This window comes from Aureobasidium melanogenum, assembly GCF_000721775.1.
Source record: "Aureobasidium melanogenum CBS 110374 unplaced genomic scaffold scaffold_21, whole genome shotgun sequence".
Lineage (NCBI taxonomy): Eukaryota > Fungi > Ascomycota > Dothideomycetes > Dothideales > Saccotheciaceae > Aureobasidium > Aureobasidium melanogenum.
This window is the reverse complement of record NW_024470073.1, coordinates 134140-158747: the sequence shown is the minus strand read 5'-3', so window position 1 is coordinate 158747 and position 24608 is coordinate 134140. Positions and strand designations below refer to the sequence as shown.

The 24608-nt window shown below is 50.5% G+C and overlaps 10 protein-coding genes across 10 annotated transcripts; 4 read left to right on the top strand and 6 right to left on the bottom strand.

Annotated features, from left to right (window-relative positions):
* Nucleotides 1-99: 99 nt before the first annotated feature.
* Nucleotides 100-2095, bottom strand: M437DRAFT_68408 (lysyl-tRNA synthetase; the record flags this gene model as incomplete). Its single annotated transcript, XM_041025109.1, has 3 exons — nt 100-110; nt 171-1886; nt 1942-2095. 3 exons carry the CDS (start codon nt 2093-2095, stop codon nt 100-102), a joined length of 1881 nt encoding a protein of 626 aa, XP_040877151.1.
* Nucleotides 2096-2693: 598 nt separating this feature from the next.
* Nucleotides 2694-3797, bottom strand: M437DRAFT_86966 (uncharacterized protein; the record flags this gene model as incomplete). The annotated part of the gene is made up of 4 exons (XM_041028564.1): nt 2694-2721; nt 2774-3542; nt 3594-3673; nt 3727-3797. The coding sequence occupies 4 exons, from the start codon at nt 3795-3797 to the stop codon at nt 2694-2696; spliced, it is 948 nt and encodes a 315-aa protein (XP_040877150.1).
* A 2283-nt stretch (nt 3798-6080) lies between these two features.
* M437DRAFT_21942 (uncharacterized protein) lies at nt 6081-6401 on the bottom strand (the record flags this gene model as incomplete). The annotated part of the gene is made up of 1 exon (XM_041019030.1): nt 6081-6401. A coding segment is annotated over one exon (321 nt), but the record flags the coding sequence as incomplete, so codon positions are not given.
* A 1269-nt stretch (nt 6402-7670) lies between these two features.
* On the bottom strand, nt 7671-8597 carry M437DRAFT_86964 (uncharacterized protein; the record flags this gene model as incomplete). Its single annotated transcript, XM_041028563.1, has 1 exon — nt 7671-8597. One exon carries the CDS (start codon nt 8595-8597, stop codon nt 7671-7673), a length of 927 nt encoding a protein of 308 aa, XP_040877148.1.
* Nucleotides 8598-8897: 300 nt separating this feature from the next.
* On the top strand, nt 8898-11035 carry M437DRAFT_55152 (nuclear/nucleolar GTP-binding protein; the record flags this gene model as incomplete). Its single annotated transcript, XM_041022813.1, has 3 exons — nt 8898-8995; nt 9051-9792; nt 10193-11035. The coding sequence occupies 3 exons, from the start codon at nt 8898-8900 to the stop codon at nt 11033-11035; spliced, it is 1683 nt and encodes a 560-aa protein (XP_040877147.1).
* An 847-nt stretch (nt 11036-11882) lies between these two features.
* M437DRAFT_54931 (uncharacterized protein) lies at nt 11883-15090 on the top strand (the record flags this gene model as incomplete). The annotated part of the gene is made up of 5 exons (XM_041022769.1): nt 11883-12223; nt 12285-12358; nt 12409-12702; nt 12762-13149; nt 13221-15090. The coding sequence occupies 5 exons, from the start codon at nt 11883-11885 to the stop codon at nt 15088-15090; spliced, it is 2967 nt and encodes a 988-aa protein (XP_040877146.1).
* A 253-nt stretch (nt 15091-15343) lies between these two features.
* On the bottom strand, nt 15344-15862 carry M437DRAFT_54952 (uncharacterized protein; the record flags this gene model as incomplete). Its single annotated transcript, XM_041022773.1, has 3 exons — nt 15344-15372; nt 15426-15673; nt 15726-15862. The coding sequence occupies 3 exons, from the start codon at nt 15860-15862 to the stop codon at nt 15344-15346; spliced, it is 414 nt and encodes a 137-aa protein (XP_040877145.1).
* A 485-nt stretch (nt 15863-16347) lies between these two features.
* On the bottom strand, nt 16348-17296 carry M437DRAFT_55030 (family A G protein-coupled receptor-like protein; the record flags this gene model as incomplete). Its single annotated transcript, XM_041022788.1, has 2 exons — nt 16348-16567; nt 16620-17296. 2 exons carry the CDS (start codon nt 17294-17296, stop codon nt 16348-16350), a joined length of 897 nt encoding a protein of 298 aa, XP_040877144.1.
* Nucleotides 17297-18437: 1141 nt separating this feature from the next.
* On the top strand, nt 18438-19045 carry M437DRAFT_54975 (DUF757-domain-containing protein; the record flags this gene model as incomplete). The annotated part of the gene is made up of 4 exons (XM_041022777.1): nt 18438-18501; nt 18557-18841; nt 18897-18933; nt 18985-19045. 4 exons carry the CDS (start codon nt 18438-18440, stop codon nt 19043-19045), a joined length of 447 nt encoding a protein of 148 aa, XP_040877143.1.
* Nucleotides 19046-19632: 587 nt separating this feature from the next.
* Nucleotides 19633-24044, top strand: M437DRAFT_86958 (putative ABC transporter; the record flags this gene model as incomplete). Its single annotated transcript, XM_041028562.1, has 3 exons — nt 19633-20126; nt 20181-20862; nt 20895-24044. 3 exons carry the CDS (start codon nt 19633-19635, stop codon nt 24042-24044), a joined length of 4326 nt encoding a protein of 1441 aa, XP_040877142.1.
* Nucleotides 24045-24608: the final 564 nt, after the last annotated feature.

The window sequence follows — 24608 nt, the reverse complement described above, 5'->3', positions numbered from 1 at the left end:
CGTGTCTACATGTGACGGTGTTTTGTTTCTTCGTGGCTTCCATGGCTGGGCCTACAAGTTCTTCAAACTTCCACACAGCCGGGTAGTATCCGTCTCGGTCTATTTGTGAGCTGCAAGGAGAAAATGTCAGTAAACAGAGTTACAAAACCGAGACATAAAGCAAGACTTACGAATACCCTCCTCAGGCATGGGAGTAACGTCGACAACCTCGGCAGCCTTGGGCTTCTCGCCCTGCGACTTGTCATCCTTCATGAAAGGGAAGGTAAGAACCTCCTTGATCGAGTAGTGGTTGGTAAGGAACATGACCATACGGTCGATACCCATACCCCAACCACCAGTAGGAGGCAGACCGTACTCGAGAGCTTGGCAGAAGGTCTCGTCGACAAGCTGGGCCTCGTCATCACCTTGCTCCTTCTGGCGAGCCTGCTCTTCGAAACGGAGACGCTGGTCGAAGGGATCGTTCAACTCGGTGTAGGCGTTGACAATCTCCTTCTTGCAGACGAAAGCCTCGAAACGCTCACACAGACCCTTGTTGCTGCGGTGGTACTTGGCAAGAGGAGACATCATCTGGGGGTGACCAGTGATCATGGTGGGGTTGATGCACTTCTCCTCGATGAACTCACCAACAAGCTTGTCGAGCATACGGGCGTTTGTGAGAGGAGCAGAGCACTGGACGTTCATCTTCTTGAGCATGCGTTTGAGGAACTCGTTGGTCTCATCGGTGTGCAGCTGATCACCTTCGGGGAACTTCTCACCGCAGGCCTCCTCAAGAGCGGGGATCATCTCGATGCGCTTCCAAGGCTTGGCCCAGTTGACTGTGTAGACCTCACCGTGCTGGGTCTCGAACTTGGTCTCGTAGCCACCGGTCAAGTGCTTGACAAGGTTGGAGACGAGGTCCTCGGTGGTATCCATCAAATCGTAAACATCGGCATATGCCTCGTAGAATTCGCAGGTGGTGAATTCGGGGTTGTGGGTGAGATCGATACCTTCGTTACGGAATTGACGACCGATTTCGTAGACGCGCTCGAGGCCACCAACGATCAACTGCTTGAGGTACAGCTCGGGGGCAATACGCATGTACAGCTCCATGTCGAGGTCGTTGTGGTATGTCTTGAAGGGCTTTGCGGTAGCACCACCAGCAATGGCGTTCATCATGGGAGTCTCGACCTCGATGAAGTCACGGGTGTCGAAGTAGTTGCGAATGTAGGTGACCATCTTGGAGCGGGTGATGAAGGTGCTGCGGGTGTGGTCGTTCATGATCAGGTCAAGGAACTTGCGGCGATGACGCTGCTCCTGGTCCTTGAAGCCGTAGTACTCGTCGGGCAGCTGGTGCAAGCAGGGGGTGAGCAGAGTGACGTCCTGGGCAAAGAGCGAGAGCTCGCCCTGGTCACGATTGCGAGGGTTTGTGCGGCCGGGGTATCCCTTGACACCAATGATGTCTCCACGGCGGAGGAGCTCGTGCTGCTCTGCGAAGGACTTGTCGCTGGTTGACTCCTGGGCCTGGCACATGATCTGCATGCGAACACCCTCTGCGCGGACATCGTAGAAGCACAGGTTGGCACCTGACGAGCGCTTGTGGTAGATACGGGCACCGATGGACAGCGTCTTGTCCTTGATGTGCTCGCCTGACTTGAGGTGGCCGAACTCGGCCTCGAACTTGCGCAGGTCGTAGTTGACCTGGAACTTGTGCGGGTAGGGGTTGGGCTCGTGGCTCTGGCGGAGCTTCTGGATGGCTCTGCTGCGGATCTCGAAGTACTGGTTAGGGTTCAAGTGAGCCTCCTCTTCCTCGGCGCTGGCAGTCTTCTTCTTTGCTGGCGGTGCGGTAGCAGTCGCTGCCTTTTCGGCCTTCTTGGCCTCCTTTTCACGCTGCTTCTGGCGCTTCTTGACTGCAATGTTATCAGCACACTCCACCATGACCATTGTCACGCTCGGGCTACGCACGCTCAGTCTTGCTGACCTTCTCGCCCGTGGCCTCGTCCAAGTAGAGAGTGGGAGCTGCGGCATTGTCGCCAGTTGTCAGCTCGCTCACCTTGTCGGCGACATTGTTGACTGCCTCCTTGACAGCGTTGGCTGCTGCTTGTGCTTGGTCCGCCATGTTTGCTTGTGTATGAGTATAGCTCGAACCCTCCCACTTGGTCAAAAAATGTCAATGGAGAGAGTCATAACTCTTGGCGAGAATTTGTGCGGGGCTGTTGATATCTCGCTTGCACGATGCAACCACGACCCTGCTCCTTGTAACTCTTGTTCTCATAGCAATCCCCCAGAGCGACAATAGGGTTGTGGAGGTGTTGATCGAGTAATTCAGGTCTTTGCTAATCGATGGCATGATATTTGACAAGATGAATGGCTGTCCGATCAAACTGTGGCAAGAATTTGTGAACATCACGTTGCCTCGTAAATCTTCAGAGCATTTGTTTCGAATTAGACCCAACAGATATGTTTGGCAACTCAAAACCCACGTACTAGGACACTGCAGGTTGGTTCAAAAGAACAATGAGGAGATGCATACGAAGCTCGCGGTAGACACATCCTTGTCATTATGTTTGGTGATTAAGCTAGACATGATCATAAACGAACGTGATGATTAGTCCAAAGAGACATCATCATACAAAAGAAAATACGAAAAGTGGCCAGAGCACCATCAGAAAGTCGTGATGGCATCAGCCCAGAAATGTCTGAATACCGAGAGTCATCTAGCACACGGTGATGTAGAGACCGATACTGTATCCTCTGTTAGTTCTAGACCACAAAAGAGCCCTCCTGAGCAACTTACGGCGAAGGATTGTAGTCATTGAACCAGGACAGGAAAGTGTCGTCTGAGGCCGACAGGCTGAAGCCAATGGCAGAGTTGGCTGGGCAGGCAAACGTGGCGATGGTGTAAGAGTTTCCTGGGGCAACCTTGGTCACACCGTAGTCAGTGGCGACGCCTGGCTTGTTGTTGTATGTAGTGCTGGAGCTGGCAGGTCCCTTCAACATTGCGAAGTCGATATCGCCGGCGCCGGTGAAGTCAAACGAGGAAGTCTCCAAGTCTGCCTGCTTGGGGAACAGGAAGACCAAAGAACAAGTCTTTCCACTGTCGGAGCTGGGAATGTCAAAGTTGAATAAGCTAGAGACAGAGCTTGAAACTGTGCCGTTGTACTGAGTACCGAAGGCCTTGTCGGGCTGCTTGGAGTCTACTGGGATGATGAGGTGAGGGTACTGGTAATCGCCAGAGAGAGCGGCGGGGCAGCTCTTGGGAGCGGGAGCAGGGCAACCCGACTTGCAGTTGTCTGCACTCAGGGTAATTGAAACACAACCACCTTGGCCAGCAGGAGCAGTAGTGTAGATGTTGTAACCACCATTGTCTCCGGTAGGGCAAGACTTGAACTCAGTGTTGCCCTTGAACGCGAGGGTACCGTCACAAGAGACAGAGAAGCCGTCTGTCGGGCTAGCACCGGCATCACACTGGAACTGCGTGGTTGGTGGTGTCAGGATACATCCACGACCATTGCCATCGGTAAGTCCACCATTGGCATCGATACAGTACTGCGCACCAGGCAGACCTGAGCAATAAGGTCAGTACGAGGACCAATAAGCGGCTAAACACAAGATACCTTGTCCAATGCGGTTCTGACCATCAGAGAGTTGGCCTACAACTCCACCAGGGCCTCCAGAAGCTGTCAGGTGGAAGCAGCTGAGAATTGATGATTAGAGCTCGATCCTAACATGATTGAACTCCTTACTCACCATGTAGAGTCGCGAGCAACGAGTGCATCTGCTGCTGCAATAAGAGCTGCCGACACGAAGATAGATTTCATGATTGCGATATTATGATGCAGAAGAGTTGTTGATGTGCTGCAGGTCGATTGATAGTGAGATGTGATGATGATGAGGAGAAAGAAGAATGAAGCTGCTGGGGATGGGCTATATATGTTCGAGAAATATGTGATGAAGAGGATATCATCATTTGTCAAGTAAACCTACCATTCGATCGTAAGATGAGGAGTACCAAGAAAGCGAGCTTGTTTGCATTAGGAATGTAAGAGCAGCAAAGCAATGATGTCGCCAATTGATCCTCACCTTGTATGACCTGTCATGGCTAGGACTGTTATTTCCGATACATCATACGAGGTCATCTGAGCAACAAAATCACTCATATGTCAATTCGGATCCTCCGAGGAAACCCTCAACGTTGGATGCGACCAGTCGATCTCGCAGTCGTGGTATACCTAGCGCGGTATATGGCTCGACACGCGGCGGGTACGAGTGTTTAAAGCGACACAGCATCTTGTACACACCCTCGAGAGGCACTTATTAACATGATCAACTCCGTGGACGGTCGATACAGGAGAGCGTTGCGGTCTATAGGTTGTCAGAAGTGATACAGTCACCACTCACCTTGATTAGAGAATTGTCTGACTAGTCGTTGATGTTCGATGGATGGATGAGAGACCCCACAGACAAAGGCGGGGTGCAGGCTTGGCGAACATCCTTTAAACCAGAGAGACGTCACGAATCACGATTGACCTGTATTTTTACTTGAATCAAACAAGCTTCATGGGTAGTCGGAAATATTATTCTATTGATAGCACTCGATCTTCCCAGATACACGAGTAGCAGACCGATCTGCGACCTTGATGGCCATGTGACACTTGATTTCAAGTCCTACCATCATTCCGCCATCTTCCCACAGGCAGGAGGTGAGTTTTAATTGACTCGACCGTCAGCACAAAGGCAAGCATTCTCACAAGCAACTGGCTTCAAGATCAAGGATTTTGAAAAGCCTCTGTGCGACTTGGCAAACATATGTTACCATCAGTCGAGTCAGCAAAGCCGATCTCTAAGCTCCAGAATCCTTCCGAGCTGCAACGTTGTCGAGCGATGAACTTGACCGCTTCTCTCGAGCGTTAGCGCCCAAAAGCAACTAGTAGAGACGGGCTTCGATCAGTCCCTTGGCCTACGTTCAGGGGGGAAGCAGGTTGCAGTATGAAACTGGGCGACGTGCATATCGAACAGTCCTACACACCCAATGATTGAGGCGTGCAGAAACAATAGTCTGCTTTGACAAAGCACAACTCGGGACTGTGTGTTCACGGAAGATCAGTTACAGAAAGCAATGATCATACCATACACATCTGATCTGCAACCCCCAATTGAATCTTAGCATCCTCCGACGACGCAGAGAGCAAAGTATACGCTGTAAAAAGGTACAGTGCTATTTGGAACCAAAGACATGTCCACACAGGGCCTATAATTCCTCGCTTCTCAGTGGGCACTGTTCTTGATTCTTACTAGTATTGTGCATGTCTACGGCTGCACGCATTGCATACTTTAGCACACGGGGAGGATGTAGCTCTGAACCGCCACAAGAAGCGAACGGCGAATTACATAAGAAGTGGATGGGCTTGTATACGAGGACCTTTATTTGCTCTAACGATCAGAATTCTGGAAGACCTGCTTCACCATCACGACCGTCGTTCCTAATTTCATACCCCGTGTCATTGATCTAATCGATCTCCTCATCTTCTGGCCATCGCTGTGTAAACATCCATTCTTTTGCACGGTAATAATCATCCACTTCAATTCTCTTTGGCAACAATCCACCATTCCCTAGCGAGAATCATTCACTCTTTCCGTTCGATCTTTTGTGTAGTCTTTCGCGGATTCTAGATTGAGCGCAGCTGGAACCTGTCACAGCTCCACGTTCAACCAATCTTTGATACCTTCACAACGGGCTGACCAGCCTCGTCGTTGGACATAAGCTCGCCGTGCTTGCGCTTGCGCTTGATAGACTTCTTCTTTGCGAGCTTAGATGGCTTGGGTGTCGTAATGATTGGGCGCAGGAAGGCATCAACAACGCCGTGCTCAAGTCCAGGGTTGAAGACAAGCTCTTGAACACCACGAAGGCGCTTCATAGACGAGAAGCCTGGGATCTGGGTGAGAGTTGAGAATCTGCGGCGGCTAGAGTTCACAGTAAAGTGTCCGGCAGGGTCATGAGTAGCCGAGATAGTCAGGGTGAGCCTTTGAAGAGTGTCAGACTCAGCAAGGAGTCTAGCTCCAGCTGCGGCGGCAGACAAGTTGTCGTAAGAGACGGTCACGTTGCGCATGTGCTTTCTTCTCTCAGGACCGATGTTGTGAAGAAAGTTCTTCATGCTACCCATGTCTCTGAACTGAAAGTGATTCTCTTGGTAGAACTCAGGCATGGTTTCGTTGTAGACTTGCTTGTTCACCGAGAGCAATGCAAGGACTTCGTTGAGGGGGGGCATTCTAAGGGCATCCTGAGAGCGAGATTCCCAAGAAGGAATCTTGTCGTCGTAGACAGAGAGCGACTGAGTACCGACAAGCAGGCGAAAGCCGGCGACCTTGAGAACAAGGTGGTAGATTTTCATGCGAATCTCGATAGGAATCTTCAGAAGGGGACATGTGACGAGCTTCTTTGGAGTGGTCTTGGAGCGCTTCTTGTAGGATTCCTCCAGTAAGGCATATGACGCGCCTCCGGTCATGGAGTACAGCTTAGTGTTGTTGTCGTCAACCCTGGAGTGCACAGGTATGCCATATGTACGCAGATAACTTGAGTGCTAAGTTAGCACAGTGTCTCTGAAGGCGTAAATGCTACAAAGATTATTGACTTACTTCTGAATACGACTGGGTAGGGAGCCGATTCCTCTGGGAGTAGCGTAAAGACTAGCTCCGAACAAGAACTGAGCCGCTTGCTTCTGATAGAAGAGGCTGTTTTCAAGTGCGAACTCGCCGATCTGAGCGGTTGTGAGCCACTGATCTGATGAATAGGCAAGTGCGAAAAGAACCAGCTCTTCATCAGAGAGATTGAATCTCTGACTAGACTGACGCTTTTTGACAATCTTCTTGATGCGTGTTTGGACGGTGTCTTCCGAGTAGCTCTCAGACATTGTGACGGCAGAGCTAATGGCGCTTGGTGTGGAAGATGTGCGAAGGGAAGAGAAGGGTAAATGATGTTGGAGTTGTAGAGACAGAAGCGATAGAAGTTGGAGTGAGATGATAGAGTGAGTTAGACAGTGAGGCGCTGTGGTCCCGGTTTGCGAAAGAAGCGGGTCCTGGTCGAACTGTCGAACGAGAATGCCGAGCAAGATCTCGAGGAGTGAGCGAGCAAGACATGGTGACGGTATGCAGCATGCGCAGTGTATTTCTCGGCGCGGATCGAGTTGGAAGATGAACCATTGCACATGCCGAATTTGACGCTGTAGTGCAGCAAGAAAGAGTCAACGAGCTGGGCCAAACGTTGAGGAGGCTCGAAATACATCTTCTGTTCCTATATGTTCTTGGTGGACTTGGACGAGCGAGGATGGTTACAGTACCTCATGAAGGCTTCAGATACCAGGCTTCAGGCAGCCTAGACTTCCATCAAATGGATGTTCCAGTATATCTGTACGGCATGTTCCGACTAACAGAGTCCTTCTGCCATAGGCCAAGTTGTTGGTGTCAATAGTACAGTACACAGAGTCTCGAGAGCTGGTTCAAAGATGTACACTTCTGTCCCAGTGTGTACTAGTGTCAAAACATTGGGTAGCTAGAGACTTTAGTAACAAGGACGACAAAGGATCGGACGGTGGGTATTATCTTTGGATCAAAGGGAAGACAACAGAAACAGCCACTGGGTGCAATAGCTAGTAGAGATGAAGGGAGGTGAAAAATTGGATATTATACAAAGCAGACTAGAAGGAAGACTTTGAAGGTAATTGACCTCCTGTCAACTCTGCAGCCATTCTGCGAACTCTAGCCGCAGTCAAAGCGGTATCTCTGTTCATAGCTGACTGGTTGAGAGCACCACCACGGACGCCTCTTGCAGTTGCCGAGTTGAGCATGTCAACAATAGAGCTAGGGGCGCTTGGGGTGTTGTCCCAGATGCTGGCACCGTTCTGGCCAAAGGCACGAGGCTGATCAACAGTACCGAAAGCCTTGTCAATTGCAGCAGAAAGCTGGGAGTCATTGACGATAAACTCGCGAGCGTTGACGTAGAGTGAGTGCAGAGCATCGCGGCGGTCTTCTTGACGAGCGGCCTGCTTCAAGGCATGTCGTTCGCGCATTTCGGCCAGACGGGCTTCTCTGTTAGGATCTTGTAGTGGACCCTTCTTAAGGAGGTCGAGGAGGTTGGAATCGACCGAAGGGGCGGTAAGACGCTCGTCTTCGCGTTCCGGAAGGTGCAGACGGGCCTCGCGTTCTTGCTGGCGGAGAGTGGCACGAGTAGCCATGTGGTCGTCAGACTTGATTCTACGATACTGCAGAGCTTTGAGACCCTCCTTCAAGTTCTTCCTTCGTGAAGCAGCCATGCGCTCTTTCCAGACAGAGCGAGGGTCGTTGTGAGATTGTGAGCGGGAGGGTTCCTTGGTGGCTTGGTCCACATTGAAAGGGGCTTTGGGGTCCTGGCCAGCAAAGACATCGCGTGGGACAGGCAGAATACCCTTGAGGCGGGTCTTGTCAGGGAGAGTCTGCTGAGGTGGCTGAGGGATGTCCATATAGCGAGGAGATTCAGGACCAAGAGCGAGCTGAGCAGTCGAGACCGAGAAGGAGCGGGGCGACGAGCGGGCAGCGCATGATGGGCATTTGTAGAGGCCGGTAGCCTGTGGTAGACGGACAGGCATGGTGGGTTGTGCTGGGTGGAACAGTGGATGCTGTCTGCCTGTTCGACAAGGCAGCTGTTCGACTGGCAATTGCCCTCTTGGGCGGGCTGTTTGCTGGGCTTGGCGTCGTCGGCCAGAAAAAAAGAGGCAGCCAATCAACACAGAAGGCGGCCGTGCCATTGCGGAGTTGCTAGCGTCCGCCCGCGCATAAAAAAAGTCCTTCTCCCTCGCTCCTGCTTTGTCTCTGCGTGGGTTGCCCTTTCTGAGCTCCCTCCTCAGACTTTTTCACAGAAAACCCCTCGACTCGTAGCCCTTGTCAAAATGGGTACCGGCAAGAAGGAAGCCGCCCGCAAGACCCGTCAGGGCAAGGTTGGCGATGGCATGGCCAACGTCAAGGTCAAGGGCGAGAACTTCTACAGGTTTGTTCTTCCTGCTGCGAAACACTCCCGTCAACCATGCTGATGCCTCTTACAGAGATGCCAAGAAGGTCAAGAAGCTCAACGTCCTTACCAAAGGAACCGCTCAGCGCAATGCCGCTGGTGAGATCACCAAAGCCGCTGTCTTCCAGTCGCGCGAGAGGCCCTCGGCTCGTATCGAGCCAAACCGCAAGTGGTTCACCAACACCCGTGTCATTTCTCAAGACGCTCTCTCTGCCTTCCGTGGCGCCGTACAGGCTCAGCAGAATGATCCTTACTCTTACCTGCTCAAGCAGAACAAATTGCCCATGAGCTTGATTAAGGATGACGAGACCAAGAAGAACGGCTTGAAGCAGCACCAGGCGAAAATCGCCGTCGAAACCGCCCCTTTCTCAGACACTTTCGGTCCCAAGGCCCAGCGCAAACGCCCAAAGCTTGCTGTCAGCTCTCTTGTCGACCTCGCTGGCGAGTCGGACAAAATGCACGAGACTTACCTTGATCGCCTCGAGCAGGCTCGTCTTGCTAGTGGACAAGCTACCGACGATGGCCAAGACACCGAAGCTGATGGTGCTCTGACTGCTGCCAGAGAAGCCATCTTCTCAAAAGGCCAGAGCAAGCGTATCTGGAACGAGCTCTACAAGGTCATCGACTCCAGTGATGTTGTCATTCATGTTCTGGACGCCAGAGATCCTCTTGGTACTCGTTGTCGAAGCGTCGAAAAGTACATTCGCGAAGAAGCTCCTCATAAGCATCTTCTCTTTGTTCTCAACAAATGCGATCTGATTCCCACAAGTGTTGCTGTAAGTTTTGCTCTACTACCTCCTATCCTTCTTCTTCTTCTTCTTTCCCATCCCGCGTCCCATGCCAGCGTTCAAGTCAAGGCTCCTTCCGCATCTCGTGTGCGTTTTTCCCCATGGAAAGAGACTGTTACAACTCTGGCAGATCAAAGTCGGCCCGCCGCTAGACCCCGTTATGGACGTCTAGTAGATTGCTTGCCGTCTTGGTTTGCTTTCATAAGGGTTCGAGCGTGTTTCGTTTGAGTTGAGTACCTCTCCCGCTCATCCGAGTGGCTCATGGAGGCTCTCTTAGTTATGATTCACACATCTCCTTTTTCTTTCCTGTCTTTTCTATTCTGTTCTAGTTCTCGTGCTCCTACACATCCACCATTTTACCCTCGTCTACGCATTGTACTAATCACAGCTTCAGGCCAACTGGGTCCGCCTTCTCGGCAAGGAGTATCCTACTCTTGCTTTCCACGCCTCCATCAACAACTCATTCGGCAAAGGCTCTTTGATCTCACTTCTCCGCCAGTTCTCTGCTCTGCATTCTTCGCGCAAGCAGATTTCGGTCGGTTTCATTGGATACCCCAACACTGGCAAGTCCTCCATCATCAACACCCTCCGCAAGAAGAAGGTGTGCAACGTTGCCCCTATTCCTGGCGAGACCAAGGTCTGGCAATACATTACCTTGATGAAGCGTATCTACCTCATCGATTGTCCCGGTGTCGTTCCTCCGAACATGGGAGATACAGATGAAGACATCCTCTTGCGTGGTGTCGTTCGTATCGAGAACGTTGAGAACCCTGAACAGTATGTTGCTGCCGCACTCAAAAAGTGCAAAAGACACCACATTGAGAGAACGTACGACGTACGTGACTGGGAGACACATACCGAATTCCTCGAGCTTCTCGCTCGCAAGGGTGGTAAGCTGCTGAAGGGTGGTGAAGCCGATATGGACAGTGTTGCCAAGATGGTTCTCAACGACTTCCTTCGTGGCAAGATTCCTTGGTTCACTCCACCACCAGCCTCTGCAGCCGCTTGGGCCGCCGCTGAAGAGGCAAAGGCTGAGATTCAGACCGAAGTCATCAAGAAGAGAAAGCGCGCAGTCACTGATGAGGATGGAGAGCCCGAAGAAGAAGAAGAAGAAGGAGGCTCTATCGACGACGAAGAGGAAGAAGACGACTTTGCAAGCTTCACAAGCGACGAGGAAGACGAGGAAGCTGCCGGTGAGGGTGTCGCAATTGAAGCAACCGAGGAGGGTTGAAGAGATGTCGACCATCCACTATGGTTTCGCTCTCCCACTTGCAGATTGCAAAACGCCCAATACCTCCTTACAGTCAACAACAGTCTCCCTGATGAGATGTTGACGTGAGATGCGGATGATGAACTTCTGGTTTACCTCCCATGTTCACTACTTGGTGCATGCCACCGTCTCAGTGACTCGGTCGTGAATGTTAATGCCATTGACGCACTTTGTCAATGCATTGCGCCACGCTGCCTTCACATAATCTTCACGTAGCTGATAGAGATCAGTCACTCGTGCTGCCCACCCGGTTTTGATCCTCAGAAAGGACAGATAACCTCACTGCGACATATTTTGTTCACTGACAAGGAAGAAACAGCTCAGCCTGTTCCAGCTTCACGCAACGTCGTATATAGTTTCTCATGAAGACTTCATCGACTATTTTTCCAAGCTTACTCACGCGCCCCTTTCACGAAAGCCATATTCTAGACCAAATTTATACAAGAAATGTTTTCTTCTCGCTGGGCGACAGACCACAATTCTCGGGTCAGCACCGACCAACTTTTCCCCTCTTTTCCCACCATCCGCCATGTCGTATTCTTCGTCGAGCATGCAGAGATCATACGCTAAATTATCCCGACCATGCTCTATGATCTGCAAGCACTGGCTGATTGAACGAAGCGAAGAGCGATCTTCTGATGATGTGCACAGAGAAATCCCTCCATTGGCGGATAATATCACGCAACGTACCCGCCTAATATGTCTACCTAAATAAATCCAAGGCTGTACATATATTGAAAGTCGCATCGACTGTAGGTAGGCATCTCTTGATGTTCGCGCGAGTCTTCCTGCATTCTGCGAATCCAAGATGAGACTCTGCTTTAATACACTCATCTATACATTTTTGCTGGCTGTCCTCGTCCTCGCTACAGACAATGGCTTGACCACTCAAGTCACCTGGGACCCCTACAGTCTTATGGTTAATGGGAAGCGGCTTTTCTTATTCTCTGGCGAGTTTGCTTATGAAAGAATGCCTGTGCCAGAAATGTGGTCCGACATTTTCCAAAAATTCAGGGCGAATGGATTCAATGCGGTCAGCCTGTATTTCTTCTGGTCCTATCACTCTGCATCTCGTGATGTGTTTGACTTCAAATCCGGAGGCAAAGACATCCAGAGGGTCATAGATGCAGCAGCAGAGGCCGGTTTATAGTACGTATCTTAATCTCACTTCAATAAAATTGATACGCTAATGCTAAGATTCTCTGGATAGCATCATAGCACGACCAGGGCCATATGCGAACGCCGAGACAAATGGAGGCGGTCTAGCACTGTGGACTAGCGATGGTTCTGGAGGCATGACTAGCACGGTCCATCAAGTTTCTCCAGCTAATCAGCACCAGGGAACTATCGAACCTCAGATCAGACTTATTATGAAGCCTGGGAACCATGGATGCGAGAAGTCAACAAGATCTTAGTCAAGAACCAAATAACAATGGGTGGCCCTATCATTCTCTACCAGATCGAGAACGAGTTACAGGAGACCGTACACAAGGCTAACAACACACTCGTCACCTACATGGAGCAGCTCAAGAAATCTGTCAAGGATTCTGGTATTGTAATTCCGTTGACGCACAACGAGAAAGGGCAACGAAGCCAGAGCTGGAGCACTGACTACCAGGATGTAGGAGGTATGTGCATCAAGATGTCTCTCTGGTCCGTCTTGATGGCTGAACAGACATGTGCTTAGGCGCAGTCAACATATACGGTCTAGACAGCTACCCGGGAGGTTTGAGCTGCACTAATATCGACTCTGGCTTCAATCTGGTCCGGAACTACTACCAATGGTTCCAGAACTATTCCTACACCCGGCCAGAGTTCTGGCCCGAGTTTGAGGCCGGTTACTTCACGTCGTGGCATGGAGTGTTCTACGATAGTTGTCTAGCGGAACACGACCCTGCATTCGCCGATGTCTACTACAAGAACAACATAGGCCAAAGAGGAACACTCATGTCACTGTACATGACAATGGGAGGCACTAACTGGGGAAATCTGGCCGCGCCTGTTGTGTATACGAGCTATGACTATTCTGCACCCATGCGTGAGACTCGTGAGCTTCAGCTCAAGATGTCACAGACGTAAGTAGAGCTTTATCGCGCAATTGGTTGTTTGTCTTCCCTCTTCGACAATCTTACTCACAAATCTCCAGAAAACTGATTGCATTGTTCACAAGAGTGTCTCAGGATCTTTTGTACACCAATATGGAAAGCAATGGTACTGGTAACGCTGTGTCAACGCAAGATATCTGGACCTGGGTTTTGAGAAATCCCAACACGACTGCTGGATTTTATGTGACACAGCACTCAAAGTCGAGTTCAAGAGCTGTGACGGACTTCTCAATCAATCTTCAGACATCACTAGGTCTAATTACTGTACCGGGTGTTCAGCTCAATGGCCGTCAGAGCAAGATTGCCGTCACGGACTATCATTTTGAAAAGCATACTCTGCTATATTCATCTGTCGATATCCTGACATATGGTCTGTTCGACACAACATCAGTTCTTGTGCTGTATCTTGAGGCTGGCCAAGTTGGTGAATTTGCTTTCCCTGGGAACGTCTCTAGCACATCATACGGCAACACAAGCGTCACAACATGTCGTATGAAAGCCAACGGTACCTCGTATTACACCAAATTTGTCTATAAGCAAACGACTGGCAAGACCGCTATTCAGATGTCAAACGGGGTCATGGTGTATCTCTTGGATGTGTCAACAGCCTGGTCTTTCTGGGCACCAGTCACTACCTCGGACCCCAATGTTGCAGCAGATGAGCAGATATTTGCTATAGGTCCTTACCTCGTTCGTAATGCCAGTGTTAGCAGCAATGTCGTCTCTGTAAATGGCGACAACACCAACTCAACTACACTTGAAGTCTTCGTTGGCAATGCAAATGTTGACACAATCGCCTGGAATGGTAAAAGGCTTGCTACGAAGAAGACTGCCTATGGTGCTCTCACAGCTGATCTCACAAGCGTTCTCGACCGCAAGGTGACTATGCCGATTCTTTCTGGCTGGCAAGTAGCCGACTCCCTACCCGAAGTTGCAAGAGACTATGACGACTCGTCCTGGGCTGTATGCAACAAGACAACCACACTAGCCCCAGTGAGGCCACTCTCGCTCCCTGTACTCTACAGTTCAGATTATGGTTATTATGCCGGCGTCAAAGTCTACCGTGGCTACTTCGATGGTAAGACCGCTGTATCAGCCAATTTGACAGCACAGGGCGGCTCAGCCGCAGGTTGGAGTGCCTGGTTGAACGGCAAACTTGTTGGTGGCCATCCAGGAAACGCTTCACTCCTGTCAACATCGGATGTGCTTGATCTCACTAGGGCAACACTCTTTGATAAGGACAATGTACTGACAGTGGTGACTGACTATACTGGTCACGATGAGACATCTACTGGCAAAGGTGCTGCAAACCCTCGAGGTCTCTTAGGTGCAGTCCTTAAAAGTTCTGAAAATGCTACCGTCGATTTCAAGCAGTGGAAGATCCAAGGAAATGCCGGGGGATCTGCCAATATTGACCCAGTCAGAGGACCTCTGAATGAAGGTGGTCTGTATGGGGAACGTCTCGGATGGCACCTGCCTGGTTTCAAGCTCTCTGGCAATGGATGGTCTGTTGGTTCTCCTGCTGAAGGCCTCAACTCCAGCGGCATCAGATGGTACCTTACAACGTTCGAGCTTGGCATCGATTTAGATCTCGACGTACCAATTGGCCTCGAGCTGTCTGCCCCTTCGGGTACTGTGGCTAGTGTGCAAATCTATCTTAACGGATACCAATACGGAAAATACATCCCTCACATTGGGCCACAGACACGATTCCCCTTCCCACCTGGAGTCATCAACAACCAAGGCAGAAACACGCTTGCTTTGAGCGTTTGGGCAGAGACAGATGCGGGCGCAAAGCTTGATAATGTTTCATTGTTTGCCTACAATGTCTACGAGACTTCGTTCAACTTTGCGCAGGATTGGACTTATTTGCAGCCAGAGTGGACAAGCGAGAGACTCCAATACGCTTAATAGAGGCACACCATGTTGCAAGCAAGTGGTCAGACGCCGTGCGCAAATGACAATTGAGCAGATAGAAGATGACGCCGGCACGGGGGACTAAACATAACCTGATTTGTGATTCATATTCATAACATGAAAGCAATTACACAAAAGCCGAGAGGATGGCAATTTGACTCTTGACTCTCAAGCTGAGCCATCACTTCTGGAAGAATGTTTTGTTTGTTGGCTATGCCATGTTGAGCCATCACACGAAGACATGGACTCAAGGTTCGTCCAAGGGGTTTTCATTGGCTACATCAAGATCAGTACACAGAGAGCTCCGGGGAAATTGACAACGTACAAACCTTCGAGGATGCCTTCCTTGATCAGCTCAGCTGGTGTGGGTCGAGTCTGTAAGTGCTTCTCAATGGAATCACGACGCATGGCTGCGGCAAGCTCACGCTGGTGACTCTGCAAGGCAGGAGCAGCAGTGGAGTCCGGCAAAATATTGCGCTCGATCAATTCTTCTTTTTCAGGACGAGAAGCAATGGCTTTGTTCAGACTATCTGTGATTTGGTGACGCTGTAGCTCTTGTTGCTGAGCATGTAGAGCTCTGTAAACTATAAGTAACCATATAATATAGGTCAATTGAAGGCAGAGCTTACGGCGCAGCATTGCTAAGAAGAATGTGCTTCTCCCTCAGTTCGTGAGCTTCAGGCCGGTTCTGAATAGCCTTCTCAAGACTGTTTCGGCGCTCGAGAGATATGGGGCTGGTAGTGGTAGGAGGTATATCGCTCGACATGATTGTTCAGGAGTTATCGTTGGGTTTCACAACAGTTGGAAGATTGATGACAGGGGTCGGTTGACTCGCCCAGCAGATGTCGTGATGTGATGTTACAGTAGACAGGTAATGGACAAAGTCAAGCTACTTGAGCTTTTTGGACCTTTGTTCAAGTTTGCTGTCACCCGACCTACAGGACCCTGCATGCGGCGTGCGGGGTCGTGCTTAGCAAAGGAACGTGTCACAGTCACAGGGTTTTGTTTATGGCAGGCACTGCTATGCTCGGAAAGTTAGGTTAAACACGTTCAGCGGCATTATCATTAACGACTAATGTACACAAAAGACTGCTACGGCGAAGCAAGCGCCGGCCAAGGCAGTCAAAGGCGGAAGAGCTTTCGCATGATATTGGAAGGACTCATTCCCTAAATCATTCTCATTTCCCACGTTGAGTCTGGATTGTCTGTTCAATTTGTTGCTGGCATTGGATGGTTGATGGGCGAAGCAGTTTATGCACCCTCATCATCCTCACCAACGCGGATAGCACCCTCGCTGCTGACACCGTGGGTCCAGAAGCCGCCGAGCTCGACCTGAGTCTCGGGCATGCTCTGGTGGGTGAAGAGCAGCCAGGCACCAAAGACAGGCTTGGCGAGCAGATCGAGGACGGCGTAGGCAATGATTTCCTGGTCAACGGTCATCTTGCGAGAGCCGTCGGCAATACCCCAAACGCTGAGATTGTTGTTAGAGCGGATACCAAAAGTCATGTTTAAATGGTACTTACATAGGGTAGATGGTCCAGATGACAAGAGTGAAGCCGGCAATGGAAGCGAAGAACTTGCCAACCTTGCCGCCCTTGGCCATGGCGTTGGCGCGGCCGTGAACGGCGAGCATCCAGATGACAACGAGGTAGGCAATGCAAGCAATGGCGTACCAGCCCCACTTCTGAGGAGTACCCTCGCTACCAAAGGCGGCGAAGAGACCGGTCAGAATCATGATAACATCGGCAACGATAGCCAAAAGGATGTGGCCACCGCTGAGGCCGGCAAGCAGAGCCAGGTCGAGGAGGAGAAGAGGAGTGGTCAAGCTCCAGTCGACATAGCGGGCCCAGTAAACCTGGCGGTAGACGTCGTGGGTGGTGTCAGGGACGTGGCGGTGCGAGTCAGTGACGGTGGTGCGGTGGTAGCTGATGCCGTGGCCAGTGGCCATGGCGAAGTAGGACAGGGAAGCAAAGGTGACAATGAGAGTGGTGATGATGTGGTAGAGACGCTTGGAGATGGGAGTAGTCCAAGAGAGGCCAACAAAGACAATCATGGGGAGGAGCATCAGGACGAAGACGGCCCACAGAGTGCGGGTACCGGTCTCGGTGATGGTCTGGTACTCGGGAAGAGAGGGAACAACAGTGGGCAGAGGAGCCACAGAGCTCGTGGCCTTGAAGGCCTCGACAGGGTCAACAATCATGGCGGCGGCGTGGATTGTAGAGGGATTGAATTGGGGGAGGAGAGTGGTTGAGGGACGAGAGGAACAAGAGCAGAGGGGAAGACGTTCTTAAACAAGGCAGCTACGTGAGCTTGCTCTGAGCTGCTGCACGCGGAGCTTTCGATTCGATCGCGCCTGCCTCCACAGCCTGTTGCCATGACGTTGACATGCATGCGATTGCTTCCTTCCCCACAAGCCCGTGCTGTTTCCATGAATTCAAGGAACTCACTCAACGTTCTGACAGAGCCAATCGTCCAACCCACACGTCCATCAACGAGGCTGTCGAGTAGAGCTACACCGAATGCCCGAGCTGTACTGTAGCTGCTAAATGAGACTTCTTTGCTCGATGGTGTTTTTCGCGCTTCTGCACGTTAACCGGCAGCGCCCACGCTCGCTCACCTGATTGATGTCTGGAAAAACAGGCTTCATGCAACACCTATCGGCTGCTTCTCCACAGCGCTTAGTTGAAGATTCGGTTGGTGACATTCATGACATCCGTGGCCTCGAGACCTCATTAACTCCGAATGAAACCTGTCATGCCTCTAGTACTCGTGAGGCTCTATCGCAAACATGCCAACTTGCTATTTTTCTCATACAGCACAGCACATAGCCAGCTCTACTTATGCATAATTGGAAGCTGGCTTGTTGTGCGCTTGAGTCGGTTGATCGATTTACCCACGTCACGTTCTGGGCAAGTGAATCTTTTGAGCCGCATTTCTAGCCTTATCTTCTGCGGAGCAATATCCTTATTGTCCTCCGCCGCATACGTCTACGCGACCAGCCCCTCTAGAGCTCCTCCGATAACAGACAGTGTTCATAAATATGATGGCCATGCAAACGGCGTATAACGCCGACTGATGGCGAGGTGATGGAAGACGGCGGAGCAAAGACGTGTCTCGCAATCGCGAGACTCGGCATCGAGTGCTAGCCAAAAGTGACGCGCTTGCCAAGGCGTGGGGTTCACTTCAAGATTTCTGAAGTCAGAGTTCAGAGTTCATGTGAGAAGGCATCCTCAATTCCATCTCTATCAAGCACTTTCTCGACCGCCCATCTCGTCCCAACTTCTTGATACCAGTTTGCGAGCACTTAGCCAAGCACAACAACGAAGCACAGAACAACCGCCATGTCTCTCACCGCTGAGCAGCAGGAAAACTTTGAGGACATCGAGAAGCAGTTCGCCGTCAAGGGTTCGCAGTGCCCTGTCATTGCCCCAAGCATGCCATAGCTGACTGTTCTCGACAGCTGTCCAGCACATGACCACTTACTGGTCCATTCTCGAGAAGGTCCCGGGCTCTAAGCTTCGCCTCACCAAGATCGACGACGAGATCTACGAGCATTTCAAGAAGGAGTTCCCCGACTACGACCCCAAGGCCACCATCAATGAGGATGAGATGAAGAGTAAGACAGGCAAGGAGCGCTGGAGAAACTTCATCAACCAATACGAGAAGAAGGTTGACGACTTCAACTTTGGCACCCTCTTGCGCACCAACCCTGCTTTTGAGTACGGCCAGGACGAAACCATCTTCGGTATCACAAATCACTCTCATATGTCACTAGCATGTGGCTGACATCGATACTCTAGCTGTTCGTATGCAGTTCTACGCACTTGAGATCCTGAGGTATGCTTTTGGATTTTGTTCTATTGAATTCTTGCTTATGAAACTGGACAGAAATCGCGAAGGTCTGAATGACTGGGTTTACGAGAAGGCTCAAGGCCAGAAGGCATCTTGAGCTGCGAGTGCATGATAATGACTTCTGCTAGGCGGCTGCAGGCAGGACTGTGGCTTTTATCGACGGCCTGCAACTCCGCTACCTTGTGTATGATCTGTTGCAGAGTCAGCCGCTGCTCAACGAACAAAGAACCATGAGTTCCGATCTACCTTGATGGTTTGATGATGCTACGACACAATCGCGAAGCAGAAGGAAAAGTGGTTGTCGCAAGGATAAGGAGTTCAGGCGCTAAAACCTGCCACGCAGAATCCAAGTAAATTCGCGGTAGATCTTTAGAGTTGGCGGACACATGATTGACCATGAAACATGACATTTGGAGAGGGTTTAAATAAGGAGGTGGTGTTGCGGCTGCTCAAAGCCAGGACAAGAACAATAGTAACGCGACGCATTCTTTACACTAACCGCTGCGACTACGCCACTCTCACTGTACCAACTCAGTGATTATCATGCGATCGCTCCGAAAACGTCTTTTCTAGAACAATCGCAGCAGCCACGAGATTTCTGTACTTCGTCCCGGCATTCAACAGTGCTGCGCGTTCTGCTAGTCTCACCTTTTCACCTCTACCGCTTAGATGCCCAGCATACCAATGCCAATTCGCTCTAGGGGGACCGAAACTGTCAATGAGCGAGATGTTGCTGCAAAAAGTCGTTCAGAGAAGGACGCGCCGTCCAACAAATCGAAGGGAGATGGCGGGCGAACAGTGCCATGGAGAGCTTTGTTCTTCTTCACCACCAAGTCACACCTGACATGTCTGTTTATCGGTCTTGCGGCAGCGATCGCAGCTGGTGGCATTACACCAGCGCAGTCATATCTGCTCGGTAAAGCTTTCAACGCATTCACTAATTCTAGCAATCCTAGCGCTGTCCTTTCCAGCGTCACCAACTATACCATTTACCTCATTGCTCTCGGGGTCGCGAGTTGGCTAGTGCACTTTGTCTTCTTCTCAGCCTGGCTTGCATTTGGAGAGCTTCAGGCCAATAGTGCTAGAGAAAGGCTGTTTCTGGGTATGCTGGACAAGGAGATCGAATGGTACGATATGCGCAAGAACGGAATCGGCGCCTTGATACCTCGTCTACAAGCGTAAGAGCCACCACTCTGATATGCCATGGAAAACTCTTGCGTTGACGATAGCAGACAGATAAGAGACCTTCAACTCGCCACCGCCCAACCCTTTGGTGAATTGGTAACATCAGCCGCAGGCGCCGCAGCCTCTCTAGGACTCGCTCTGTACACTTCCTGGAAACTCACTCTTGTCATAATCTCGACCGCGCCTGTCATCGTCCTTGTTGTCGGCTATCTAGGGTCGTCCATGCAACAGTCAGTCACGAAGCAGCAAGAGAAACTCACGGAAGCTCTCAAATTCGTCAGCAATGCCATCAATGCCATTGAGACTGTCAAGTGTTTCAATGGCCAAGAACACGAATTAAGCAAATACTCGTCTCGCCTCAAAGAAGCCGCAAGCTGGTATTATCGCGTTGTCAATGTAAATGCCCAGCAATTTGGCTTCGTGGGTTTTATGACACTGGCCATGTTCGTACAGGGTTTTTACTACGGCGGTGTTCAGGTCGATAAGCACGAAAAGAACACAGGGGATGTTGTCACAACCTTCTTCTCGGCCATCAGCGCGTTCCAGGCCATATCCGGTATTCTGCCACAGATGATAGTGCTCCAGAAAGGAAGAACAGCTGGGTCGACTCTTAGAGCCATCATGGCACAGATGGCGAAGGACCCAAATGCTCTGCCGTCGCCGTCGCTTTCGAAGCCAGGCAGATGCGACGGCAACATTGAATTTCGAAATGCAAGTCAAACACTATGTGTATCTTCTACCCCTTACTGACACCTTCATAGGTGTCTTTTGCTTATCCAGCGCGTCCAGACCGAATGGCTTTGAGCAACGTCACATTTTCTGTTCCAGCACACGACACTACGTTCATCATTGGGAAGAGTGGATCCGGAAAGAGCACCTTCAGCCAGTTGCTCTTGAAGTTCTATCTAGCAGCCTCGGGACAGATACTCTTCGATGGGTTACCTCTAGAATGTTTGGATCCTACCTGGCTCCGAAATCATGTCACACTTGTTGAGCAGCACAGTATGTTGTTCGAGGACACTGTCTTCGGGAACATTGCCATTGGAACCGACAATCGTCAGGGCGTTTCACATGAAGCCGTAACTGGTGCTGCCGAGTTTGCTCTCTTGCTGGCCATGATCAACGATATGCCTCAGAGATTCCAAACTATGGTTGGATCGAAAGGCGGCACTATGAGTGGTGGCCAAAGGCAGCGGATGGCCCTAGCTCGAGCATATCTACGAGATACGCCTGTGCTTATTCTGGACGAGTCAACCAGTGCACTGGACCAAGTGAGTCGTTCACTGATGATGGAAGCAATTCGCCAATGGCGCCAAGGCAAGACGACCCTGATCATCACTCATGATATCACACAAATTCTTCCTGATGATTACGCGATGGTCTTCGAGGACGGCAAACTTGTACAAGAGGGTTATCGCAAACGCATGGAGCAGATACATGATTCCCCTTTTCAAAAGTTCTTGTCTTTTGAGGCTGTTGCCGCGCCAGATCCTTCAGAGATCCAAGCCGACACGGAAAATGAGTCGAATGAAGAGCCAGCTCATCAAGAGCCTACAGACGACTCCTTGGAGGCCCACTTGCATGCGGGTGAGAATCCACGGTATTCTTATCTGCCTGCACTTTTCGCGAACAGACACACGAAGGCAGCGTTCAGGGGTGCATACGGCTTTGCTACTACGCTTAGTGAACTTGGCTCACCAAATTTTGGACCTTCCTCGCCTATGAACAGGAGGTCTAGCGGTGCAGACCCTACTACCTCACACGAGCTTCGAACTGATGAGACTACCCGGCAAAGCAACAAAATTGCTGGCGGGGGTAAAGAAATAAACAATAGGAAGTCTATGGCGCCGGAGCTTCTCTACAAGTTCGTAGAGTCGACCGGAGATCTAGCTGCTCGTGCGCGTCTTACTTCGGGTAACTCCAGGAGAAGACGTATTCCCTCTGATGGGTCTATATCTGCTGCCGGTGGTGGCACCGAGATGAAACCTTTGTCGAAGTACAAGAAGAAACAGTTACCTGAGGACGACCAGCGGATATTCTCCTTAAAAGCTATCCTCGGCACCATCTGGCCTAGTCTTGATTGGTATATGAAAGTTGTTCTCATCATCGCTTTGGTCGCTGCCTCCATCAACGGCGCATGTACCCCAATCTTCTCCAGTATCTTGTCCAAGCTGATAGGAACTTATGGTAAAGGCGACAAAGAAAAACATACCGCTACGGTCTACACTGTTTCGATTCTTGGTATTGCAGTCTTGAGTGGCGTCAGCAGCTACATTTTACATTTACTCCTAGAATACGCCGGTCAGGTATGGATCAATACCATGCGCGAGAGGTCTTTGGAGCGCATCCTTGATCAGCCTCGCGATTGGTTCACCCGCGAGGAGAACTCGGTTTCGCATGTGATGGAGGGTTTGGACCGGCATGCAGAAGAAATGCGTAATCTCCTCGGCCGCTTCGCATCATCTCTCTACATAGCGCTTGTTCTGAGCGTTGTCGCCCTCATTTGGGCTTTAACTTCACAATGGAAGCTCACATTGATCGCAATTGCTCTCGGCCCGTACGTATACTTCGTCACCAAATCTTTCAGCACTATTAGTGGAAACTGGGAGGGTAGAAGCAACGACGCAGCTGAAGCTGCCGAAGCGATCTTCACCGAAACATTCACTAACATCAAGACCGTGCGGGCCTTGACTCTTGAGTCTCACTTCCGAGAGAAGTACTTCCGCGCAACTAAGAATGTGCTACAGATTGGCTTCAGACGTTCTGTCTACACCGGCTTTTTCTTCGGTCTCTCGGATTCTTCTGGAATCTTCATTATGGCACTTATGTTCTATGCTGGAGCGAGATTAATACGTGATGGTGCTAGCCCAACGAAAATTGTTGAGGTTTTTGTACAGCTTGTCTTAGCAATCACAAACGTGAGCCTTTACTTGGGTCTCGTGCCACAGATAGGTCTTGCAAAGGACTGTGCCTCTCGCCTGCTTCGACTGTCGACACTGCCGAAAGATTCGCATGAACATCTTGGTAACACGCAGATCACATCGATTGGTGACATCGAGTTACACAACCTGAGTTTCTCCTATCCCTCTCGTCCGGCACAGACAGTACTCAAGAACGTTAATCTGCTCATACCAGCAGGCGAGACTACTGCGTTGGTTGGATTTTCGGGATCAGGAAAATCTACCATTGCTAGTTTGCTTCTGAATCTCTACACGACTGCAAGCGAGATTTCCGAAGTCAGTGGCGAGACACCGGATATCATGCTTTCAGGTCGCGACCTGAAGCATATTCATACCCCAACACTGCGTTCGTTGATCACAGTCGTCTCACAGACTCCAGTACTGTTTCCTGCAACAATCACGGAGAACATAATATATGGACTACCGCAGTCATCCCCTTACAACAACATGGCATCAGTCCGTCGAGCTGCAGCTGCAGCGGGAATTGATGGATTCATCATGAGTCTGTCACAGGGCTATGAGACTTTGGTAGGCGAAGGTGGTACTGGATTGTCAGGTGGACAGGCCCAACGGTTAGCCATCGCCAGGGCTCTGGTCCGCAGACCAGCAGTCATGATCCTCGACGAAGCAACGTCCGCGCTCGACGTAAAAAGCTCGAGCTTGGTCCGAGACACCATACAAGGCTTGGTTGAGCGCGATGGCAGTGGTATAACTGTTATAATCATCACCCACAGCAAAGACATGATGAGCATTGCAAAGAATATCATAATGCTTTCTCAAGGAAAGGTCATTGAGCAAGGAAGCTACGAAGGATTGCTGCGCAAGAGAGGTGAGTTCTACCACCTTCTGAGAGGTGGAGAGTGGTCCGAAGAGCCGAACGTAGAGGATGGCATTACTGTGCATGGCCTGTCAGATGCCATAATTTGGACAAAAGGCAAAGCAGGACCATAAATATCGCAGTATTGCATGCATATCTCCAGGATATTATTGTTCATACCGTAAACAATCGAGGTCTGACTACAAGTGTACACAAATCATTGAATTTGAGAGATGTAGTGATCACACTCACGGCTTTCAACACACCCTCCATCTGCACAATCAGACTGCTTTTACTTAACAGATAAGTTTCATGTGTCGGACCGGGTCTTGGAGGGAAAAAGGAAATAGGCAGAGGGTGTGGTGGATGCATATACTCGTATCTCTTTATTAGCATTAGCCCGTCCGCCGTCAATGACAAGGGCTAGGAAGCTTGAGGGCTTGCCACATGCTCTGTGACTAAGACTGTGCTCCTCTCGAGAAACAGGGCCGTGTTCATCTGTAGCTGTGATATGGTCAGGAGTGTGCTTTCCTAACGGGGTGACCGTGTCTTCTGCTTGATTTCTGGCTTCGACCAGCTTGAGGAGAGCAAGAACCGACTTTAGCATAAATGTGAAACAGGTGTCTACCGATGTAAACTGCCACATTTCAAGGGTTGGTAGCCGGCCTAATCACGAAATCATGTAGAATGTGCCGTGC